The sequence below is a fragment of the Galeopterus variegatus genome, unplaced genomic scaffold (genome assembly GCF_000696425.1).
Source record: "Galeopterus variegatus unplaced genomic scaffold, G_variegatus-3.0.2 Scaffold1916, whole genome shotgun sequence".
Classification (NCBI taxonomy): Eukaryota; Metazoa; Chordata; class Mammalia; order Dermoptera; family Cynocephalidae; genus Galeopterus; species Galeopterus variegatus.
The window spans coordinates 242,337-261,786 of record NW_007728027.1 but is presented as its reverse complement, the minus strand read 5'-3'; the positions used below and the strand labels follow the sequence as shown (position 1 = coordinate 261,786).

At 36.0% G+C, this 19,450-nt stretch overlaps 1 protein-coding gene across 2 annotated transcripts in view; it reads right to left on the bottom strand.

The window, feature by feature from the left end:
- The window catches only part of IPO11 (importin 11), a 251,868-nt gene that overhangs the window by 39,947 nt on the left and 192,471 nt on the right, over window positions 1–19,450 (bottom strand). For both annotated transcript variants that reach the window (XM_008579583.1, XM_008579584.1), the window contains exon 28: window positions 1,854–1,949. In XM_008579583.1, coding sequence (XP_008577805.1) covers window positions 1,854–1,949 — 96 coding nt within the window. The remainder of the gene's footprint in view (window positions 1–1,853; window positions 1,950–19,450) is intronic.

Sequence of the window (19,450 nt, the reverse complement as noted above, 5' to 3'; positions counted from 1 at the left end):
GACTAGTCCCTTTCTTGTTCGCTTTTTCCCCAAAGGTATATTCACTATTTTGAAACTTCTTGTGAGACATTGTAAAGTCTGGATTTTGTTCTATATTTCTTTTTTCTTTTTTTTTTTTTTTTTTCTTTTTCCGTGTCCGGCAATGGATCGCAACCCTCAGTGTCGCGCCCGTACCGGACCGGGACCGGCAACGGGATCGCAACCCTCGGTGTTGTTCCCACGCCTTGCTCAGCCAGTGAGCGGGAACCGGTCTGCATGTGGGATCCGAACCCTCAGCGGGAGCGCCGCCGCGCTTCCCAATCAGCGCACTGTAGCAGTGCGCCACCGGGCCGGCCCCATCTTATCCCTTTCTGAAGATGGCAAAACACAGTGCCTTTTCTTTCTCTGACTTTCTATTAAAGCACAATGTAGAATTCTATTTTGTGTGCTCTGCACAAAACATATAATTGCTTTACTCATTACTAGTGTTTCATTGTGCTGTCAGACATGCCCTCCCTAACTGAATTATATACTCCAAAGGAGACAAGGAACATCTGAACATATCCTAAATATTTCACAAAAAGTTGTCAACTATGTCACAGATTATATATAAAAACACACTATTTACAGTCATCTACCATAAACCCTTATGTTAACCTTTTTTAAAAACTGCCTACGTGCATAAATAGTTTCTTATTTTTGGTTTGTGGTCACAAAAAGTTTGATGTTTCCACCTCAGATGAACTCCTATTTTCTTAAAAGCTAAGTTATATGTCAGACACATTGTTTATATAAAATAAGAGTCAACAATATATATCTGCATTCCATATTTTTCAACCAAATATGATCTTGCATATTATTATCTTGCAAAATATGGCATTCTTTCCCATTTGCTATAGATGGCTTTATAAAGAGCTGAGAATGCAGGCTCAATATATTATTAGTGAGAACTCAAGAGGTCTAGAATCTCACGAAGCCTTGCTCATCATTATTTGAAACATGTCCTTAATAATAACAAGAGAAAAGGTATGGAAATTCTACTAACCACAAAAGAATACAATGATTACCAAAAAAAAAGAAAATTTCAAATTAATAGTTGTATAAATATGAGATGATTAGTATTCCTGATAATATGATTTTAACTATTCTCCCAAAAAATATAATTCTAACTATTCTCTTTTGGAACTAGTCAATTACCGCATGATCCCCTAATATCTTAAAGCCACTAGTGATGCTTTAACCAGGCAAGTTTAAAGCGACTCATCCCGTTTCCCCTATAATTTGCCTGAAGGGTAGGAGAACTTTGTAAGTCGAAAAAAAGAACATGCTCAACATATCTTATAAAAGAAATTGAGGGGCCGGCCCGGTGGCGCACTGCTACAGTGCGCCGCTTGGGAGTGTGGCGGCGCTCCCGCCGAGGGTTCGGATCCCACATACAGACCGGTTCCCGCTCACTGGCTGAGCGAGGTGCAGGGGCGACGCCAAGGGTTGTGATCCCGTTGCCGGTCCCGGTCCGGTACGGGCGCGACACTGAGGGTTGCGATCCGTTGCCGGACACGAAAAAAAGACAAAAAAAGAAATTGATATGCTAAAATACATTTGCAATTTTTTTTAAGAAAACTAATGTCAAACCATAAAATGATGATTAGATCAAAGAAGTCTAATTCAGAATATCATTGAAACATAATAAAGCTGATTCCAAGATCAAACAATAAATATTATAAGCAAAATAATGAATAAAAAATTTTCTGTATAAAAAACAAAATTACAAAGTTTCCAAACTGTGCTTATATGGTGAGAGTGAACAAAAATCAGAAAGCATGTATTTAATTATCTCCCCAATCCAACTGTGATTAATTAAATGATCCACCTACTCTTTATAAGTTCCTGTTTCAGGATCTTCCGTCATGACATCATGTAGACCCTCCACTGAGATGTTTATAATCCCACAGAATTTATCTTGGATAACACTACAATAAAAGAAGAGCAAACAGGGTTAAAACTGGAGTATTTCAACAGGTAATTCTTTTTCTTTCGTAAATATCCTGTTGAACATGAAGAGAAATTTTAGTTCTGAAACACAAAGAAACAAAATATATTTCTTAAAGCAAAAATTTTACCTTTCCATATAACATTACAAATTTCTCTTTCACTAGATTACTAGTGTGTTTAAATACAAGAGGAATGAATTAGATAGGAAAGAGATATTTTAACATTCTTTGATTTATTTTAGTAGTCTTGTTTTAATTTTTTAGCTACAAATATAAAGATATGGAAGTGCTAACAATGAGAAATCTCTGCCCTTCTAAAGACACCATCAAGAAAAAGAAAAGATGCACCACAGTCTGTGAGAAAATATTTACAGAACATATATCTGGTAAAGAACTTGAATCTAGAGTATAAAAAGAACTCTAAAACTCAATAAGACAAATACTTCATTTTAAAATAGAGAAAATTTTGAACAGAACTTCACTGAAGAATACCTAAAGATGGCGTGTGAGTATCTGAAAGCATGCTCAATATCATTCGGCATTAGGGAAATGCAAATTAAAATCACAATGAGATTTTAATTAAAAGTAAAATTAAAAAGACTGACAATACCAAGTGCTGACAAGGATGAGAAACAACAGAAACTCCCATATATCACTAGTAAGAATAAAAAATGGCACATCCATCTTGGAAAACATGCTGTCAGTTTTTACAAACACGACTAAGCAATCCCAATCCTAGGTATTTACCCAAGACCAAAACAAGTACGAAGACTTGTATGTAAATACATATGGTAGTTTTATTCATAATAGCACCAAACTGCAAAACAACTCAAATGTCCATCAACTATTAAATGGATCAACAAATTGTGGAACACTTATTCAATAGAATAATACCCAGCTTACTTTTTACTAAAGGAACAAACTACAGATACATACAACAACATGGATAAATCTCAAAAACATTTTGCTAAGAGAAATAAGCCACACTCAAAAGCCTACATATCATATGACTTCATTTATGTAACTTTTTGGAAAGGCAAAATTATTCAATCTGTGGTTGCCTGGCAAAGGTACAAAGGGAACATTTTGGGGTGACAGAAACGTTCAACTTCTTGAGCATGGTAGTGGTTACACAACTGTGTACGTTTGTCAAAACTGCAACTTAAAAGGAGTTTTGTTATATGTAAACTATACCTTCGTAAACCTGACTTTTAAAAAAGTAAAAATATACTAAATTATACTATTTGAATTTAAAACTAACTGAATAACTTATAACTCCTGCCTCTAGAGAACTTACATCATTCCTACAACGGACATACCATGCATGTTTCTCATATTGTGTTAACACGCATAATTAATTTTTAAAATGTTCTGTAAAGTAGTTCCCAAGGCCAACACAATTTGTATTACGATCCCCCTTTGAAAAGTCAAACCTTTTGTCTATACATTCAAATGTGATCAAGTTCTGGAGAATTAAATCACCAGATAGACAAAATAATAACTAGTAGATATCACTGTGACACATTCTCATCTGCGCATAATACCTTATTGCAAGAGGATTATTTTTTGTCATATTTCCTTTATACGAGAACTAAAAAATTTCTAAAGAAACACATACACAATCTACCTCATTCAGTTCAGTGAGAAACACCCTAGAAAAAGAATTAGAAAACCAAAATTTTGCACTAAATTTCAGCCACTACTGTGTGACCCTACTGAAGTGGATTCCTTTCTTTAGGTATGTAAAATGAAGGTTGGACTCAGGGATGGCAGATGTGTAGGGGGAATATAAACATTTCCCCTTCCCACTGCAGAGCAATTCACCACTCACTAAACCATCAAAGTTTGTAGGACCTGAGGTTCCTTCTTAACACAGCAGCATTCTAACAGCTATCAACAATTGATCTCAATTAGTTCAAAAAGACAAAAGCCTGCTGGGCTACAGTTTCCAAGGCCTATTGTAATATTGTTTAGGAACAATCCACTCAGGAAGCTGCCTTCTCTACTCACATCACCTCTAAGCATCAATCCCTTATCTTCTAAAAAAACCCCAAAACTTTCACAAGAAATCAGTAGAATTACTGAGTACTGTGTATTTCCTCAAAATACTGACTATGAATTTTCCTAATAGATATCTGGGTGTGATCATGTATTACTATGTAGTATGAATGTTAATTATGAAGTAATTCCATTAGAGAGAGAGAACCACGCTCACCCTGGAGTGTCTAGTAAGTGCCAGAGGAGGTGAGGCACAGATTCCAACTTCAGAGAAGGGGAAAATGACCACAGCCCAGAGTAGAAAGGAATGCAAACTGGCTTTGAATTGGAGATGCTGACTCCAGGGAATTGAATAAGAAGAGTGGAAAGGGAATATCCATGCCATATTCTGGATCAGTAAAAAGAGAAGTTATGTAATTATCTTCAAATCACTCAGGTTCAAAAAAGCACTCATCAAAGGGATACACCTCGATTACCACTCATCAAGCAGTTTGAGAAAAGTGCCCCCAAATAACAGGGAAAACAAAAAGCTAAAAGAGGCTTATACTTTCCTGGCACACAGAACAGGTATTTTTAAAAAAACAAACATAAAGAAATTATAAATTCTTTTCCTCTGTTGTATTATAAAAACATTCTCTGCAAATGTGTACATGTAACACTGTAAAAGGAAGCCTTTAAAAAAGATTTCTTTCATATACAGTATTCTTACTACAACCTTCAGCAACACAAAATTTTGAGTATTAAGCCTTCATTTCACTTTTTATTCACACAATTCTATAGACCCTGTTTTTTTTATAATACACAATCTTCCTGAATTAAGTGCTTTAAACTGTTATTAGATATTTAAAATGGAAACAATCAAGAGAGAGCTGTAAACCTGGAATAAAATGAAAAAGATTTAGAGGAAGAAAGGGAAGGAGAACAAACTTTGTGTTTAATGATAAACTTATTTACATTATCTCTTTAAATACAAGACAAGAACTAGGTATTATTTTCTCTATTTCTTAATGAAAACAGCCCAGTTTTTCTTTTATATGTTACATGTTGGAGTTATGAGTAAGATTTTATCAGAATTCTTCCCAGAACGTCATCTTCTAATAGCCCTCCCATACCCAACCATTCAAATCTGATGTTGGATACAATGTGGAAGAACTGAAGGTAGCCAGAGGAAACCATATAATCTGAGATCTCACTCAGTTCTTAACCCTGCAAACTATGGTTTACAGGCTGAGAAGTGACAGTTCATATTATCCAGAAAGACACAGCAATCCAGAGTCCCTGAAAGAATTAGCTGAACTCCATGCTAGTCTATATATGTCAGCCCTGCAGAAAAAACACAACTCAGGAGCTTTAATAATAATAATAATAATAATAATTACTGATTTACCAGGCAAAACCTAACATCTTGGTGTGGTCCAATGAACAGACTTCTGAAGACTGGCTCACTGTGAGCATCAATAAATAGGAGGTGGACTTGTACCAGGATACTATTTAATTTAAAAAGAAGGAAATGATCAGAATAAGTGGTCATATGTATTACCCAGTTTAACCCTTCCTCATGAGTAGGTCACTGTGGTTAAGTCCATTCATTTTAGTCAACATTAAGTGAGCCCAGAAAATGTGTCGGTCATCATGATAGGCCTTGGGGATAAAAAAAAAATGGCTATCTGAGAACTCAGAAACAAGGGAAGCTTAAAGTCTATTGCACAGAACTTTGAATGCACACAGGAAACAGTGTTGCATGTATAAATGTTAGGCGTTCTCTAACTCAAAGGAAAAAGTTAAGAAACGCTGTGCTATAAAGCTCAGGAGCCCATTACAGAGTAGAAATCTGCGAGGAGGACAAAGAAATTAAGAAACAAAATTAGATGTTGGTTATTTTTGTTTTAATCAAGTTATAATATCCTGAGTACTGCCTTTTTCAATTTTAGGGGTATTTCTGACTCATTAACTGGAACCCATCTAAAGTCAGAGTATCCTGTCCACAGGACTCTGCTAAGGCAACACTAGCAAATTATGATTCTCTAATTCTCATGGCTGGCCCCTGGGGACTTGATTTATTTTATCATCACTTAAGACTTTGGAATTTTCAAGGTAACTCATTTTTCATTGATTGCATTAGGATAGCTGTTTCTCCTAAAGGAACCCTAATTTTTATATGAAGTTTACATTTCACAATTCTAAATAGAACCCTATTGACTATTCATATTTCCTTACTACTGAGAGCTTCAAGGAGGAAAATGGGTGCTTGCTATTTCAGTCCCTTAAATTTCATTCTTTCTCCATAATTTAAGAACTTTCGAAGGCTATCAAGAACCTCACCAGGCTCCATTAAACCCACCTTTCCAAAGTTATAGCACATTACTCTTCCTTTCACTGGTTTCAGGCAGTTAAGACTTCACACCTCCTGAATATAATAGTTCCTGACTACAATATATCTGCTTACTCTCTTCTTGCTCCCCACTTTTTCTTTTCATCTCAATCCACACTTCCTTTATGAAACCTTCCCTGACCACTCTCTAAACCACTTAATTGAGCACTCTGTCCTTTGAATTTCTAGTAGCATAAAACCTCTGCTCTACTCTTTTGGCATGCAACTCATGTGGCACCTTCCATATTACTTTCTCCTAATGTCCTTTAACTTTTCATGCCTGCTTTCCCTAACATTTTAAGGAATTGAAGCAGAGACCATGTGTTACGTTTATTTTTTAAATATCCTACAGGGAAACATTATGCATAATGTGAACACTCAATACATAATTAAGGAAATTAATGATCCCAAAAGCTTGAGAACTGCCCTCCCTTGTTTCTTTTCACAATTTTATTTTTACTTCTTTTTAAAATTACAAGTACAGACAGCTGAGTTGTAGATAATAGATATTGCAATTGATTACACTAGCCATGAGCCAGAAAATAGAACTGAAGGTGGCTGTGTTGAAAATCTATTTCTGAAACACTCATTTTAGAAATTCCAGAGAGAGTTTAACATCAAGAATAAAAGATAGCAGAGAGAAAATAAAACCAAAAGGAAAGAATTATTAGTAACCTAAACACTTTCTTCACTTTTACTTGTCACACTTTTACTTTTCTTATTTATACACTCCTTTGATATATTACATTATCACGTTATTACCGTAGACACAAGTTACAAATGCTCTACAAAAAGAACACAGACCTTTCTAAACATTTGCCTGTTTTGTTCTTCAAGTATGTGATAAATGACGTTACATACATGCAATTAAATAGGTGAGGGCATAAAAAACTGTACTCAGCAAATACAGACCATTTGATCATTTAAACCAATTCCAAGTAGTTTCCAGTGAACTTTTTTCAGTCAAATAAACATGAATAAAACTATAATTCTTTAATCTTGTCTTACTATTCCCTAAAGGTATGGGTTTTAAGACATTTTCTAGGTATATAAAAGTATATAGCTATAGAGTATGTGAATTTCATGCAAAGTGATTTTCCCTTGCTTTTGAAAACTAAACACTAAAGAAAAAACAAATAAATTAATCTGTTTATTCGCTTGATTTAAAAACCATGCTGGCTTAAAACTATTTCTCTCATTATCATTATGAACTTAAACCGCAGGTGTTCAGAAAACTAAATACCCTTAGATAAAGTAAAATTTTCATTCTCCAAATGCACAAAGAAATGAAATACAGGCATACCTAGTTTTACTGCAATTTGCAGATACCGTGTTTTTTAAAACTTGAGGGTTTGTGGGAATCCTGCCTCAAGCAAGTTTACCAGCACAATTTTTCCAACACCATGTGTTTATATTGTGTCTCTGTGTCATATTTTGGTAATTCTCACAATATTTCATTTTTTTTCATTATTATTATATATGTCATGGTGATCCGTGATCAGTGATCTTAATGTTACTATTGTAATTATTTTGGGGCGCCACAAACCACGCCCACATAAGACGGCAAACTTAATGGACAAATGACAACATTTGTCCACTGATCAGCCATCTCCTATCTCTCTCCCTCTCCTTGAGCCTCCCTACTCCCTGAGACATAGTATAGAAATTAGGCCAGTTAATAACCCTACAATAGCCTCCTAGTGCTCAAGTAAAAGAGGTGCACATCTCTCACATTATTTCAAAGGCTACAAATGATTAAACTTAGTGAGGAAAGCATGTCAAAAGCTGAGGCAGGCCAAAAGCTCAGCCTCTTGCACCAAACAGACACGCTGTGAATGCAAAAAGTTCTTGAAGGAAATGAAAAGTGCTGCACCAGTGAACACACACATGACAAAAAAGTGAAACAGGCTTATTGCTGCTATGAAGAAAGTTTTAGTGGTTTGGACAGAAGATCAAACCGGCCACAATATTCTCTTAAGCCAAAACCTAACTCTAATTTAATGCAAGGCCCTTAAATCTCTTCAATTCTCAAAAAGCTGAGAGAGGTGAAGAAGCTGCAGAAGAAAAGCTGGAAGCTAGTAGAGGTTGGTTCATGAGGTTGAAGGAAAGAAGCCATCTCTGCAACATACAAGTGCCAGGTGAAGCAGCAAGTGCTGATGTAGAAGCTGCGGCAAGTTATCCAGATCTCGCTAAGACCATCAATAAAGGTGGCTACACTAAACAGATTTTCAATTGTAGATAAAACAGCCTTCTATTGGAAGAAGATGCCGTCTAGAATTTTCACAGCTAGAGAAAAGAAGTCAATGCCTGGCTTCAAACCTTCCCAGGACAGGCTCTCTTGTTTGGGGCTAATGCTGCCGGTGTCTTCAAAGCTAATGCTCCTTTACCATTCAAGATCCTAGTGCCCTTAAATTAGGTTAAATCTACTCTGCCTGTGTTCTATAAATGGAACAACAAAGCCTGGATGACAGCACATCTGTTTTCAGCATGGTTTACTGAATATTTTAAGCCCACTGTTGAGACCCACTGCTCAGAAAAAAAGATTCCTTTCAAAATATTATTGCTCATTGACAATGCACCTAGTCACCCAAGAACTCTGATGGAGAAGTACAATGAGATTAATGTTGTCTTCATGCCTGCTAACACAATATCAATTCTGTAGCCCATGGACCAAGGAGTAATTTTGACTTTCAAGCCTTATTATTTAAGAAATACATTTCCTAAGGCTATGCCTGCTATAGATGGTGATTCTACTGATGGATCTGGGCAAAATAAGTTGAAAATCTTCTGGAATTCCTTCCCCATTCTAGATGTCATTAGAAACATTTGTGATTCACGGGAGGACGTCAAAATATCAACATTAACAAGAACTTGGAAGAAGTTGATTCCAACCCTCATGGATGACTTTGACAGGTTAAAGACTTCAGTGGAGGAAGTAACTACAGATGTGGCAGAAACAGCAGGAGAACTGGAATTAGAAGTGGAACCTGAAGATGTGACTGAATTGCTGCAATTTCATGATAAAACTTTAACTGATGAGGAGTTGCTTCTTCTGGATCATCAGAGAAAGTGATTTCTTGAGATAGAATCTATTCCTGGTAAAGACATCAAGATGGCAGAATAGACAGTCCACAGCATCACTCTCCCCCACAACCCACCAATTTACAACCATAAAAAGCAAAGACTGCCAACGCAGGGCCACTGGAACTAGGGGGAGGAGGAGAGACCCACAGAGTTCGTGAAGAGGGAGAAGGAACTGCTCTGACCATTTCAAGCCCCAGCCACTTCAGGGCTGGCCTGGTGAGGGACAGGAAGAAGTTGCAGCACACGGAACAGAAGTCAGCAAAAGCTGCAGCTGAGCCTTTTACAGGAAGTTGCGGGGAGTTTGCAGGGGAGAACAGGGCCTTGGAGCATACCACACAAGCCCCCAAGCCAGCGAGATCACTGACAGGGTTCCTGTGGACCCGCATAGCAGCAAAGGGCCACAGCCAACTGAAAAAAGGAACCACACAGAGGTTGGTGAGTCATAGCGAGGGACTGCCACATAGCCCACCCCACAAGAAGCATTTGGAATGGGGGGAGGGAGGGAGGATAAGGCATCAGTGGAACACTGGGGTACTGAGTTTGCAGCTGATCTGCCTTACAATCAGCAACGGTCCACTCAGTGGAGACTGATCAGAGAGACAGAAATGAAGGAGGCTCAATTTGCTGGAAAGACTCTCCTGAACCAGAATTTCCACACAGCCCAGGTGTATCTGATCTCACAAGACCCAGAAGTGATTAAAAGGCTAATGATTAAAATATGATACACACAAAAAGCCTTCCCCAGAGAATCAGCAGCAAAGCAGCAATTTAGCTCAACTGCTTGGATCAAATGCTGGTCTCCCCAGGAAGTTCCCCCAATTTGGGAATTAACCAAAGGACAACAAATTAGTTCCAGTGCAAAGTTTAAGTGGAGGCAGCAGCTAATAATCAAACACAGAATTAAAAACAAAATCAAAAACAACAGACAAAGTACTGATATTAACCAGTAAAGGTCTACCACACCTATAAAACCTAAAAGAAGTAGCAGTCTCCTCAAATGGCTAAGCATCAATGTAAAGACATAAACACAGAGAAAGAACAAAGAAATATGACACAATCAAAAGAAACAAAGAAAGCACCAGCAATGGATCCTGAGGAGCAGCAGATTTATGAAAGGTCTGAAAGAGAATTCAGACTAACTCTCTTAAGGATGTTTTAGTCAGGGAGTCACAAGGAAATAATCCAGGAGCAGAAAGAGAAGCTTGACAAAGGAATTGAATCTATTAAAAAAAAAAAGAATAGAAATTCTAGAAATAAAGAATACATTATCTTAACTGAAAAACTCGAAAGAAAGCTCCAACAGCAGACTTTATTGACCTGAGAAAAGAATCAGTGAGCTGGAAGACAAAACATATGAAATTATCAAAGCAGATGAGCAAAAAGAAAAAGAATAAGAAAAAATGAAACAGAAGTACAGCAAATATGGGACTCCCTTAAGCAAAATAATCTCTGCATAATTGGCATATCTGATGAAGAGTAAAAAGGAAGAGGTGTAGAAAGTATATCTGAGGACATAATGGCTGAAACCTTCCCAAGTATGGAAAAAGATGACAGCATCCAGGTAAATTCAATCCAAGGAGGAACACTCCAAGGCACATCATAATCAAATTATTAAAAACCAAAGGCAAAGAAAGTGAAAGCAGGAAGAGAAAAAAAAAACATAACATTCAATGGAGCTTCAATACATCTCTCAGCAGATTTCTCAATAGAAAACCTACAGGCCAGAAGACAATGGAATGATATATTTAGGGTGCTGAAGAAAAAAAACAGTCAGCCAAGAATCATGCATCCAGCAAAACTAGCATTCAAAAATAAAGGAGAAATAAAGTCCCTCCCAGACAAAAAAAAAGCTAAGGGAATTGACCAACACTAGACCTGCCTTACAAGAAATGCTAAAGGAGTTCATCAATCTGAAAGACAATGTCTCTAAGGAACAGCAAGAAAACATTTGAAAGTGTACATAATTCATTTAAAGTAAGTGCACCGACAACCTCAGAATATTCCAGTGCCATAAGGCTGCTGAATAGACCACTTACATCCCGACTATGAAGACTAAAGAACAAATCTAATAAAATGATAACATATTCAAAACCATATAAGGTAATATTAAAAGATGTGACTTGAAACAACAAAATGTCAAAAACTGGGGGGAATGACACCAAAGCACAGACTTCACATTGTTTTTTTCTTTTTTCTTAGATATCAAAGTTAACTTATTAGTCTTAAATAACCTGGTATAGGTATAACATGTTTTTTTGTAAACCTCATGGTAACCATAACACAAAAACTTCTAAGAGACATACGAAAAAAGTTAGAAATCAAAATACACTGCAAGAGAAAACCACTCAAGGACAAAGACAGTGATATCAGAAAAAGAGGGGTGGGGGGGAAGAATCAACAAAACAATCAGAAAAAAAGGAACAAAATGACAGTAACTAGGCCCTATGTATCAATAATAATTCTAGATGTAGATGGATTAAATGTTGCAAATAAGACACAGTGGCTCAATGAATTATAAAATAAGAACCAGCAGTATACACTGCCTACAAGAAACTCACTTCGCCTACAAAGACACACACTGACTGAAAGTGAAGAGACAGAAAAAGATACTTTACACAAATAGAAACCAAAAAAGAACAGGAATAGCTATACTTACATCAGATAAAACAGACTTCAAGACAAGTAAAAAATAGACTTCAAGGGCTGGCCCGGTGGCGCACTCGGTAGAGTGTGGCACTCCCACCGAGGGTTCGGATCCCATATAGTAGACCAGTCTGCTCACTGGTTGAGCGCGGTGCGGGCATGACACCGAGGGTTGCAATCCCGTTGCCGGTTGCGGTACGGGTGGGCGCAACACCGAGGGTTGCGATCCCATTACCGGTCACGAAAAAAAACAAAAAGGGGAAAAAAAAAATGACTTCAAGAAAATTTTAAAAGATACGGAAGGTCATTATGTAATGATAAAGGGATCATTCAACAAGAGGATACAACAATGCTATATATATGCACACAACTCTGAAGCAACAAGTTACACAAAGCAATCACTATTAGATCTAACAGGAGAAACAGACTCAAACGTGATAATAGTTGGGGACTTTGACATGCCACTTTCAGCCAAGGACAGATCATCCAAACAGAAAATTAACCAGAAAACATCAGAATTGATCTCAACACTAGGCCAATTGGATCTAACACACATATATAAAATGTTTCATTCAAGAGATACAGAACACACATTCTTCTCAGCAGTATGTGGACAATTCTGAAGAACAGACCATATGTTAGGTCACAAAACAAGTCTCAACAAATTTTAAAACACTGAAATTGGAACAACTACCTTGTCTGACGCAATGGAATAAAACTAGAAATCAATAACAAAAAGGATGCTACAAACTGTACAACTACATGGAAATTAAACAACATAATACTAAACAATGAATGGGTAAAAGAAGAAATCACGACATATATCAAAACCAACTCGAAATTACAGACTTATACATAAGACCCAAAACTATAAAACTCCTAAAAGGAAACATAGAGGAAACACTTCAGGAAGAAGGACTGGGCAGACATCAAGAGTAAGACCCCAAAAGCACAGGCAACAGAAGAAAAAATAAACAGCAAAAGAAACAATTAACAGAGCAAAAACACAACCTACAGAGTGGGAGAAAATATTCGCAAATTATGCATCCAACAAAAGGTTAGTATCCAGAATATACAAGGAACTCAACCAACTTAACATAAAAAGACAAATAACCTGATTAAAAAATGGGCAAATGGGCTAAATAGGCATTTATCAAAGGAAGACATACAAATGGCCAACAGACACATGAAAAAATGCTCAATATCACTCAGCATCAGGAAAATCCAAATGAAAACCACCACAGTGAGATATCATCACTTGCGAGTTAGACCAGCCATTATAAAAAAGAGAATAACATATGCTGGTGAGGATGCAAAGAAAGGGGAATTCTCCTATATTGTTGGTGAGACTGTAAATTAGTACAGCCATTATGGAAAATAGTATGGAGGTTCCTCAAACAAATACAAATAGAACTGCCATATGATCCAGCAACCCCACAGCTGGGTATATACCCAAAAGAATGGTAATAATCATGTTAAAGGGATACCTACACTCCCATGTTTATCTCAGCTCAATTTACAATAGCCAAGTTGGAACTAACCTAAATGTCCATCAACAGATGACTAGATAAGGAAAATGTGGTATATATATACAATGGAATACTACTCTGCCATAAAAAGGAATGAAATTCTGCCATTCACAACAAAAGGGATGAACTTAGAGAAAATTATGTAAAGTGAAATAAGCCAGGCACAGAGAAATACCACATGTTCTCACGCATAAGTGGGAGCTTAAGAAAAAGAAAAACAGAAAGATGCAACAATCATAATTTGTTGAACTTTCAAAAGGAGACTGTGGAACTGAGGCCACAAAGGTGGGAAAGGGCAGAGTCGGTGGTGGGGGGCTGGTATTGAGAAATTGGTAAGAACACAAAAAATGATTACATTGTATAATGATACAGTAATAGAAAAAAAAAGGGAAATCAAAAAGGAATTTTAAAAATTCCTGGAAACGATCAAAAATGAAAACACAACATACCAGAACCTATGGGATACAGCAAAAGCAGTTATGAGAGAAGTTTATAGCAATAAACACCTACAAAAGGAAAGAAGAAAGATTTCTGATAAACAATCTAACATTACACCTCAAAGAACTAGAGAAACAAGAACAAACTGAAACCAAAATCAGAAGATGAAGAGAAATAACAAAGATCAGAACAGAAATAAATGTAGTTTAAAAAAAAATTGTTGAAAAAGTTTTTGTGAAAAAGAAAAATTGATAAACCTTTAGCTAGACTAATGAAGAAAAAGAGAGAAGACAAATAAAATCAGAAATGAAAAAGGACACATTACAACAGATACCACAGAAATACAAAGGATTGTGAGACTACTACAAGCAACTATATACTAACAAACTGGAAAACCTACAGAGAATGGATAAATCCCTGGACTTATACAACTTACCGAGAGTGAATCATGAAGAACTAGAAAACCTAAACAGACCAATAACAAGTAATGAGATTGAGGTAGTAAAAAAAAGTCTGCTAACAAAGAAAACCCCAGGACCAGATGGCTTTACTGCCTAATTCTACCAAACACGTAAAGAACTAATACCAATTCTTCTCAAACTCATCCAAAAAACTGAAGAAGAGAGAATACTTCCAAACTTGTTCTATGAGGTAAACGTTAACTTTATACCAAAACCAGAAAAAGATACAACAAAAAAAGAAACTATAGATCAATATCCTTAATGAACACAGATGCAAAGATCCTCCATAAACACTACCAGACAGAATCCAGCAACAAGTTAAAAAGTGGGATTCATCCCAGGAATGCAATGATGGTTCAACATACTCAAATCAATAAACATAATACATCACATCAACAGAATGAAGGAAAAAACCCATACAATCATTTCAATAGATGCAGAAAAAACATTTGATAAAACCCAATTCCTCTTCGTACAGGCCAGCCCCTCTCTCTCCTCAAAAATAGGGGAAAAGCATTCAACAAACTAGGTTTAGAAGGAACATACCTCAACACAATAAAAGCCATATACATCAAACCCAAAGCTGGTATCATACTCAATGGACAAAAAGTAGAGGCTTTTCCTCTAAGATCTGGAACATGACAAGGAGGCCCACTCTCCCCACTCTTATTCAACATAATACTAAAAGTTCTAGCCAGGACAATAAAGCAAGAGAAAGCAATAAAGGGCATCCAAATTGAAAAGGAGGAAGCCAAACTATCCCTATTTGCAGATGACATGTTACTATACATAGAAAACCTTGAAGACTACCAAAAGATTACTGGAACTAGTAAGTCAATTCAGTATAGTGACAGGACACAAAATCGACAAACAAAAATCAATAGCCTTCTTATACACCACCAACAAAAGAGCTGAAGAGATCAAGAACATTAATCACATTCACAGTAGCTAGCAAAAAATGAAATACTAAGAGTAAATTTAACCAAAGACGTGAAAGACCTCTGCAATGAAAACCATAAAACACTGGTGAAAAAAACTGAAGAGGACACAAATAAACGGAAAGAGATCCCATGTTTGTGGGTTGGAAGAATTAACATCATTAAAATGTCCATTTTATCCAAAGCAATCTACTATCGAAATCAACACAATCTCTATCAAAATACTAATGACATTCTTCAGAAAAATAGAAAAAATCTTAAAATTTGTACAGAACCTCAAAAAGCCCCGTATAGCTAAAGCAATCTTGAACCAAAAGAACAAAATTGGAGGCATCACACTTCCTGACTTCAAAATATAGTATAATCCTATACAGTAACCAAAACTGCATGGTACTGGTATATAAATAGACAAATAGATCAACAGAAGAGAACAGAGAATACAGAAATAAACCGAGGCAATTACAAAGCCAGCTGATTTTCACCAAAGGTGCCAAGAATATACAATAGGGAAAGGACAGCCTCTTCAATAAATGGTAGTGGCAAAACTGGATACCCACATGCAGAAGATTGAATTAGACCCCTATGTCTCATCATACACAAAATAAATCAACTCAAAATGGATGAAATACCTAAATTTAAGACTGGAAACTATGAAACTACTAGAAGAAAACACAGGGGATTGTCATGGGTTTGGTTTTCGTACAGGCCAGCCCCTCTCCCCCCTCAAAAATAGGGGAAATGCTACACAAAATGGGAGTCGGCAGTGCTTTTTTGAACAAGACCACAAAGGCACAGACAAGTAGTACAAAAATACACAAATGGAACTACATCAAACTTAAGAGCCTCTGCACAGCAAAGGACACTATCAACAAAGTGAAGAGACAACCTACAAAATGGGAGGAAGTGTTTCCAAACTACACATCAGACAAGGAACTAATATCCAGAATATATAAGTAACTCAAACAACTCAACAGCAAAAAAACAAATAACCCAATTCAAAAATGGGCAAAGGACCTGATAGACCTTTCTTAAAAGAAGACATAGGAATGTCTAATAAACACATGAAAAAATGCTCAAAATCACTAATGATCGGGGAAATGCAAATTAAAACCACAATGATCTCACCCCAGTTAGAATGGCTATTATCAACAAGACAGAAAAGAACAAATGCTGGCAAGGATTCTTTTTTGGTGGGAACATAAATTGGTACTGCCATTGTGGAAAACAGTACAGAGGTTCCTCAGAGAACTAAAAATAGATCTACCTTACAACCCAGCTATCCCACAGGGTATCCCACTACCCAAAGGAAATGAAATCAAAAAGACACCTATACTCTCACGTTCACTGCAACACTATTCACAATAGCCAAGAGATGGAATCAACCTAAATGTCCATCAGTGGATGAATGGATTAAAAAACTGTGGTATATATACACAATGGAATAATACTGAGCTCTAAAAAGAAATTATATCCTATCATTTACAGCAACATGAATGGAACCATAAACCATCATGTTAACTCAGGCACAGAAAGACAAATACTACATGATCTCACTCATATGTGGAATCTAAAGGGAAAAAAAAGTGGTTCTTGTAGTAGAGTAGAATAACGGTGGTGAAGGGGAGAGAAGTCGTGGACCAATGCATACAAAACTATGCTATCCACCCTGAGTGAATCATTGTGTGGTACATGCACTTATTGAAACAACACAGTGTACTCCACAAAAATAAAGTTGAAAAAAATATTTTAAATTTTTTAAAATTGCATTTATTATGATTAATTATATTCAATTAAAAGAATATTAATTTGACAAAAAAATGACAACAAGGGATTTAGAATATTACATAATCTGAGTTGATAAAGGACAGCAGCAGGGTTTGAGAAGACAGATTCCAATTTTGAAAGAAGTTCTACTGTGGGTAAAATACTATCAAACGGCATTGCATGCTGCAGAGAAATCTTTCATGAAAGGAAGAGTCAACTGGTGCAGCATACTTCATTGTTGTCTTCTTTTACAAAATTGCCATAGCCACCCCAGCCTTCAGCAATCACCATTCTGATCACTTAGCAGCCACCAACATGAAGTCAAGACCCTCCATGAGCAAAAAGATAACAACTCACTCAAGGCTCAGATAATCGCTAGCATATTTTAACAATAAAGTATTTTTTTCATTAATGTATGAACACTATTTTTTAGAAGTAACGCTATTGCACACTTAATAGACTACAGTGTAGTATAAATATAATTTTTATATGTATGAGGAAACTAAAAAATTTGTGTGACCTGCTTTATTGGGATATTTCCTCTACTGAGGTGGTGTGGAACCAAACCTGCAATCTCTGAGGTATGTCCATATTCTAATATTCATTGGTTAGTCTATATAATAAATATGGGATTGAACATAAACAGGTCTCCAGTTTCTGCTTGTCCAATTTTTATTAGTATTTTTCTAGTGAGCATTTTCACTCCCATTTTTTAGATAAGTAATCCATCATCATACAGCATGTGCCTTAAATGATCTCTAAGGGATGACTTCACATATTTCCATCACATCTCTGTCCCCATAATCCTAAGAGGAAAACAGGCAAAGATACACAGAAAAATTTTCAAATAATTTTTCAGAACAATTTCATAAGCTAAAATTAATAATGCAAAAGTTTTTCATAATAGCAGGCACAAGAAAGAAATGAATTAGAACATTAACCACTTTAAGAAATTTCTCAGATCTAACCAGATCATAATTATATGATTTATACATCATACCTAATTAATATTTAAAGTCACTCTTCTATTACTATATCTTAAATATAGGAGGTAAGTAAACTTGGGGTAATTCAAGAAAAAAAGGTTTTAGGCACTAAAAGCCACAACCAAATAAAATATTCTCTTAACTTTATTTCTCTGCTTATATCATTTAACAGGATTAAGCAAAGGAATGCAGTATATTAAAAGAAAGTGCCAAAGGAAGAACATCCTGATTTACCACTCTTATTCCAAAGTTTCTACAGCACAAGAGACTTCAAAAGTGGCAATATTTACAATTAGGTTTTTTCCCTCTCCAGATACTTTCCAGTACCTAGGCTGTAAATACTTTTGTCACTTAAATGGAAACATACATCCTTTCTACACAGTAATGGAAAAAAGTATATTAATAAATCCAGTTCCCCTGACAAATACTGGCAAGGAAATAGGCTAAAAATTCACAGTGGAAATTTACTATCTTAAAATGAGGTTGATTTTTTTTGCATTCAACAATGAGCCTTACAATGTTTTTTAGATAATAAACCATTCCTCCAATTGCCCTGGGTTTTTTTGTGCACACACACACACACACAGAGCCCCCTACCCCCTCCAAAAAAAAGTCATTACCTGCAAGACTATAAGAAATAACTAAAATTATCTATGTGTAATGGGATGAGAAGACATTGCCAATCTATACGATTTTCAAGTGAAAGACTATGCTATAAGAAACAAAGTCCAATGACAACATACTAAATTTCTATGAAAAGGAGACGTTCGATGATTAGGACAGAATTGTTTTGGGGGAAAAAAATTAAGATGAAAAAAACTCTTACCAATGCTTGTTTTGGATACTTATAAAAGTCACTTGACAGAATTGGTTCTTGTTTTTTAAAAAGGTGCATAAAGGAATTTAACAGAGATATGGTAATTATCGAATTGGGGGTATGACCTCACCATTGTAAATGCTGGAAATTGTTGAAAACAAAGCTATACAATAAAATAGTTACAAGGTAATCATTAAAATATACCTTGAGAACAAATTTAAAATGCCAACTGCTGTGTTAATGTTATTACAGTTACATGAAAAGGTACTTGTAGTTTGGGATTAAATTCCTGGGGAAGTCCTATATGTCACACAGCTCAGACCAAAATGAACATAATGTGCTCTGAAATACAATGTTACATGATCAAAGGGGATATTGACTGGTAATGATGAAGACACTGATGTCAATAATTTGTAAGAAGCCTTTGAGTAAAACTATATCATGAAATAAG